Here is a 6,453-nt window from a genome sequence, read left to right as displayed (position 1 = left end):
GGGGGGGGGGGGGGGGGGGGGGGGGGGGGGGACATGTGGCCCGTCTCTCTTTACCAGCGAGACATGGCCTCGATGGCCAGGATGAAGGCCAGACCCATGCTGGCGGTCATGAGGGTGGCCACGCCCTCGAGAGGCCCGGCCGGGGCGGCGCTGTTCTTCTTCGGCGGCTGGCCAGGGGCCCCATCCGAGTGGCTGCCGGACGGGGTGCCGGCCGCGTGGTCCTCCTCCTCCTCCTCGCCGTCAACATCATCGGCGCCACTGTCGCCATCCTGTCCGTCGGACTTGTCGGCGCCGCTGCCGGTGGCCAGCTCGTCGACCAGCGGGTCAACGGCCGGGGTCGGGTCCACCGGCAAGATGGCGGTCGGATGCTCGCCCGTGGCACTGCCCTCAGGGTAGTCGGACTCGTCGTCCTCCGGCACGCCCGGCTCCAGGGTCGGCTGCTCCTGGTCCGCCTCCTCGCCCTGCTGCTGGTCTTGGTCCTGGTCGTCGGTGGTGTTGGAGGTGGCGCCCTCCTCGCCCATGTCGTCGTGGTCCTCGCCCCCGTCCGGCTGCTCGTCATCCGCCTCGTCGGCGGCGCCCTGGCTGCAGAGGTCCCCATTATCATCGACGGTGCCCTCCTCGCAGGGGGTGCTTTCGTCGGGGTTCGGCATCACCGGGGCCAGGGTCTGGCGCGAGGCCCGGCAATACTCGAAGCGGTCATACAGATCCGGGCAGGAGACCGACACACAGGCGCCGGCGTAGTTCGGGATCCCGCTGTCGAGAACACTGTACTGGCAGTGCTTGATCGAGCAGTGGTGAAGGGCCTGCAAAGGGGCCGTTCACACGACACGGGGCAGGTCCGGATGATTTTTGTTCCCGACGCCACCGCCACCGGGCCCCCGCCCCCCCGATGGAGTGTCAGTCAAAGTGTCCTGTGCCACCCTCTGCCCTGGTGTGTTCTCTCTCTCTCTCTCTCTCTCTCTCTCTCTCGCGCTCTCGCTGCGGTTTCCCTGTCCCTGCGCGGGGTGAGCGCCTTTCCTGCTGCCCCCCGCCGCGGCCAGGCGAGCCTCTGAAGTGCGCCTCTCCTCACCGCCCCCCCCCTCTCCCCCTGCACCTCGGTGACATCACCTCCTTCCCTCTTTCGCTCTCTGGCCCTCCCCCGCTCCAGGGCCGTCCCCTTCTCCCCCTCGACTAAGCTGCCCTGGCCGTGGGTCCATGTGGGAAGGCCCCAGCCCCATGGGGGCACGCACGAGGAGAATCCGATGGCAGGGGTCGCGAATGCACAGGCCATCGGTGTCCGAGGCGTTGGCATCCTTGGGGCAGGCGCAGATGAACCCCTCGTCACAGCCGGACTCGGCGTCGCACTTCTGCCGCGGGCGCCGGCACAGGCCCTGCTCATCGCACACGCCGGAGGCGCACACGCCATTGGTGTAGTTGCACCACTGGCCATTGGCCAGGCTCCGGGCCGGGATGCAGTAGGAGTTCATGTCCTCGGCGAAGCCGTTCGGCGAGATGCAGTAGTGCCCGAAGACACAGTCGCCCGGGGTCAGGCACCGGCGACCCTCCGGGGCCTCGGCCTCCGAGGTGCCCTTCGAGGTGCAAACGCCGCTAACGCACTCCGAGCTGGGCTGGCACTCGGCCGACAGCTCGCACTCCTCGCCATTGGCCCGGGCTCCGCAGACGTGGTCATTAAGCATGCCACTGGAGCAGCTGTGCTCGATGGGACACACAATGGAGGCAGGGCCGCGGCACGCGGCGGCACAGGGGCGCAGGGGCGCAGGCGGGGCGGGGGGCAGGGGGGACGAGGCAGGGATCCGTGCGCGATGTGAGTCACCATCAGAGGAAGCTCCGGTGCCGGCCTTCGCCCTGGGCACAAGGCGCCGTCCTGGCGACCAGCTCCATTACACCCGAGGAAGGCGCCAGCCGACCGAATGCGCCCCCGGGGGGGGGGGGGGGGCGGGCCGTGCCCCGGGTCGGGGCCTCATAAAGGGGGCCTTTTGGTGGTGCCCAGCGCTCCAGGCAGTTTTCGCCCTCGACGCCGCTGGGCCGCCCTGCGCGGGCTGGCGCATGCGGGCCGGCTCTCTCTCCGCCTCGTGGGGGGCAGGTGCCCGAGACAAAGGCGCGGGCTCCTCGTTCCCCCCGGGGGGGGGGGGGGGGCGGGGGCAAAGGGGAGGAGAGACAAGAAAAGAGGCCACACGTACTGTGCACTGTCGGTGGCGAAGTCGCCAAAGCGCGACCCGGTGCACACCCCGTCGACACACTTGAGCCCGACGCCGCATGAGGACACCGCCTCATTTTCGACCAGCACCTGGTCACAGGCCTGGCCTGGTGGCACGGGGGCGGGGGGGCGGGGGGGCGGGGGGGAAGGCAATGGCCGCCAATCAAAGAGCCGAGGCCGGGAGGGGGGAGGGCGAAGCGGCGATCGGGCTGTTTGTCAGCACGCCGTGCTCTGGCGAGGGCAAGTTTTGGCCGGGCAACGTGTCATGAGCCGGGGCTGGCATGCCTCGCGGCACACGTACCAGCACCGCCGGTCAGCGTGCACCGGCCCAGGTAGCAGGAGTACCAAATGGGGCACTCGTAGTTGGAAATGCACTGGGAGCCCTTCAGCGAGGGGACACACTCGCTGGTGCCGCTATCGCCAATTGGCAGGCATTGTCTATCGGGTCGGGCGATCCCCGAGGAGGGTTTCCGTTGGACGGGGCCATCGGCCGCCGGAGATCAGCAAGGCGCCCGGCGACAATGCAGGAGGATGCCTGTTAGCCAAGCTACCCTGTGGCCGTGTGGCAGGGGGAAAATGGCCCCTCTTCGGATGGACCCAAAGGGCAGCGCGCAGCAGGGGCCCGCATGCAGCCTTGCACGCCCCCCCCCCCCTGGTCCTGGGGCATCGTGGATCCCATCTTCGTCCCCAGCACCCGCTCAGACCACCACCCGCCCGCACGGGGACACACACACACACACCCAGTCACACAGTCACACATAAGAGCACATTCACGGAAGCAAAAGAGCACCCACGCACAGGCCCTTGGCGCAGGAAACCTTCCCGCCGCATGGCTCCTCAACGAAGGCGCTGTAGCTGGCCATGTGCGGCTGGCACACCTCGTGGTCGCCCTGGTCGCGGGACCAGAAGCGCTCGGGGACCATGCCCCGGCGGTCATCGCCGTTGGTGCCCTCGTCGAACTTGCGCAAGCGACCGACCATCTCCTCGATGGCCAGCGTGCCGAGGGCCGACCGGGCCAGCAGCGAGAGGGCGCCGGTGGCCAGGACCGCCATGCGAGCGGTGTTCCTCAAGGGAGTCATGGGCTGGGTAGGTCGATTGATCAATCGATCGACCAGGGCACAGCAGGCCGCGCGGCCGGGCGTCAGTACATCCGGGAGTGCGGCACTTCCCACATGCGTTTGTGTATGCACGTGTGCATCTTTGTGTGTGTGTGTGCGTGTGTGGGCGGGTGACTTTGGGCATGTGTGGGTGGGGGTGCCCGTGTGGGTGCCCGTGTGGGTACCCCCCCCCCCCTTGCCATGAGGGACAGAGCGTATCATGGGCAGGGTGGCGGATGACACGGCATGCACACGAACAAGGGGCACAGCTGTTGGCTGAACGCACTGGATGGGTGTTGGATGGGGGGTTGAGCGTCGCCTTGTTCCGTGATCGGCAGGCAGCTAGATGACTGGCCTTCTGATGGAATGAGGACCGCTTCAGGGCGCCTTATATACTCCAGATCCTCCGCCTCGGCTCCTGAGCACGTCCATCTGCCGCAAGCTCCCCGCCGGCCCCCTCGCCTCCGATGGGCCCGCCCCGTGACCCCGCGCCGCTGCCTAGCCCCCCTTGCGGCCTTGCCCCCCTCCTCCAGGCGCGCGCCTGCCTCAGGCTCGCGGCCTCGCGGCCTCGTGGCCCCGCCCGGGCCGCCTCCGCCCCCCCCTGCCCTCCCCGCCCTCGCTCGCCTTCCCGGAGACGCGTGTGGCCTCCGGGGGGCAGTGGCATTCTCCCAGGTGCGCCAGGAGGCGACCGCAGGCAAGCCCCCCCCCCCCCCCCCCCATGTCGCACGACTACCATCGCCGCAGGGAGCGAAGCGTTCCGGCACCGGCCCGTCGCTCACCCGGTCTGGCTTTGCTCCTGAGTCAGGGGAGGCGCCTCGGCGGCCAGACCACCCGGTGGAGCGCCCTCACATGTCTGGACCATCTTGTCGCGGCCGGAAGGCACGCGCACTCGGCCGGCGGAGCATGGCCACCTCCGAGCCGACCATCACCCATCTCGATTTAGAACAGCACCAGCCCTCTGTACTGGAGGAGCACCGGCGCGCCATTCGCGAGCACCCGGCGGGGAAAGGGCGCGGGGGAGAAACAGAGGGAGCCCAAGCCGAGCAAAGGGCCCGGAGAGGCTTGCGAGACCGGTCCTCCTACCCTCGCCCCCCCTCTCGGCGGCTTGTGCCATTTGCCAGCCTCGCCCCACACCAATGGCAGCCGGCCCGCACCCAGGATCGCACCTTGGCACAAGACAGCCCCCCTCGGCACACAGCCTCCCTCCCTCACCCACAAGCTTCGCTCGACCTCGCCCTGCTGGCGCCCCTCACGCTTGCATCCAACCCACAGCCACCGGCCACCGAGTGACATAGGCCCGGCCGATACCCGGGGCCAATGGAAAAAGTATCTTGCATTCGGTTACACATGCATCGCCCCAGTTAAGATGAGATACCCACCAAGCGCTCTCAAGAATGGATTAATGTTATTAACGTAACGGCATTCCCCGAGGCAACAGCGTAATGCATGAATATTCTGACACTCTCTACCTCAGATCGGGTGATTTGACCAGCCCGGGGTTCCGGCCCGGGTGTCGGTCAACGTCGCCCGGGGTATTTTACACACGGCAATGGGCTGGGAACCGACACATCGCAGCCCACAATCGAAAGCTGACCTCAGTGATTCCACCAGCGGCGCCTTCCGTCAGCCCTTGCCGGGGGGGGGGGGGGGAGACAAGCACCAAGCCACCCCCGTGCAGGCTCGATCCGTCCCACCGAAGACGCCGTGCGGGGCGGGTCACTGATCACCTGCCCAATATGTTTCCCCCACCGCCGACCACCAACGGATCGCGTAGGCGTGATCCATGGCATGGCGGCGCGCCGTGACACGACAGAGGTAGCCCACAATCTCACATGCGCCGCACTGCCGAGGACTGTGTTCCCGCCCCGCCCCCGCCCCCCCCCCCCCCCCCCCCCCCCCCCCCCCCCCCTGCGCTCGGCCTTATCGCGTTCCTGGTGATGGGCCCTGGGGTCTTTCGAGCCTTCCCTCCCCGGCCACCGCCCCCCGGGGTCCATGTGCCCTTTCACATTGGGGGGATTTCCGCCTGTGTCGGAGGGGGGCCGCGGGAGGCCTCACACCCTTCGGGCGGGGCGCTGCCGTGGGGGATTCTGCCGTGGATGGGGAGCCGCGATAGCATGGCCTGGCAGTCCGTCCCCCGTGCACAGCCGGACGCCCCAGCCCGGGCAAAGGTGTCACACATCAAAGCCGGATGGCGGGCCCGCGGCTGAGAGAGAGAGAGAGAAAGAGAGAGAGCGAGCGAGAGGGAGGGAGAGGGAACCGGGGCTCGGGATCAGATGCCAACTGGTCTTGCGGTCCCCACAGGTCTCCGGGGCAGATTGCCCGGGGGGAGGGGACAGGGGAGGAGAGGAGAGGAAAACAAATTTATATTGATATATTTTTATTATTTTCCCCGGTCCCATGTGCATGGTGCCTCGGCAGGGCTGCTGCCCGATGCGCCCCACCAGCTAACGCTGCAGGCCGATGGGGGGAGGGGGGGGCGGGGGCAGTGTGGGAGCTTGTTCTCCCGCCTCCCTTCCCCCCCACATGAAAGGGGGGTCCCCTTCATGGGCTGGGGGGCCTCGCTCCTGGCGCAGCGGGGGCCCAGATAGCTCGAACCTCGGTGCTCGGACTGGCTCCAGGGGCCGGGCGGCCCGAATCCAAGGCGAGCATGCTCACGGGCAGCCCGCTTCACGGTCCCCATCACCCATGTGGGCACACCGGGGGCTCCCGTGCCGCCCGGGTCGGTGTAGGTGTGGACGCCCGCCCCCTCGGGCTGCTTGCCTGCCGGATCCCGGCCACCAAGTCGGGATAGCCCTTTCCCCCGATGGCCGGCTCCCATTTTCCTGCCCCCTTGCCCTTTCGCCCGCCTCCTGCATCCACCACCGCCCCCCGCCCCCCGCCCCCCGCGGGTGCCCAATCGCGCCGCATGAGCGATGGCATCAGGAGAATGCACGCGAGACGGCGGAGGGTCAGCGCGACATGGGGGGCGGGGGGGGGGGAGGGGGGGGGGGGGCGACGCTTGCCAGGAAAACCAAGAGCTGACCCGCTGCCAAGGGGTGCCCCTGTTCCCCCCGGCCCCTTAGGAACAGCAGCTCCATCGCTCTCCTCCCCCAAGTGACACCACCCCCCTGCGCACTTTGCCTTTCGCCACCCGCTGCTACCCCCGACATCTCCTCTCTT

At 68.6% G+C, this 6,453-nt stretch overlaps 1 protein-coding gene across 1 annotated transcript; it reads right to left on the bottom strand.

Annotated features, from left to right (window-relative positions):
• Window positions 1-29: 29 nt before the first annotated feature.
• On the bottom strand, window positions 30-3,632 carry H696_02398 (hypothetical protein). Its single transcript, XM_009496299.1, has 6 exons — window positions 3,581-3,632; window positions 2,996-3,279; window positions 2,499-2,635; window positions 2,181-2,304; window positions 1,230-1,689; window positions 30-803 (listed from the first exon to the last, which is right to left on the bottom strand). Exons 2-6 carry the CDS (start codon window positions 3,274-3,276, stop codon window positions 51-53), a joined length of 1,755 nt encoding a protein of 584 aa, XP_009494574.1. The 5' UTR covers window positions 3,277-3,279; window positions 3,581-3,632; the 3' UTR covers window positions 30-50.
• Window positions 3,633-6,453: the final 2,821 nt, after the last annotated feature.

Source organism: Fonticula alba (genome assembly GCF_000388065.1).
Source record: "Fonticula alba strain ATCC 38817 unplaced genomic scaffold supercont2.3, whole genome shotgun sequence".
Classification (NCBI taxonomy): domain Eukaryota; order Rotosphaerida; family Fonticulaceae; genus Fonticula; species Fonticula alba.
This window is presented reverse-complemented; position numbering and strand designations above follow the sequence as displayed.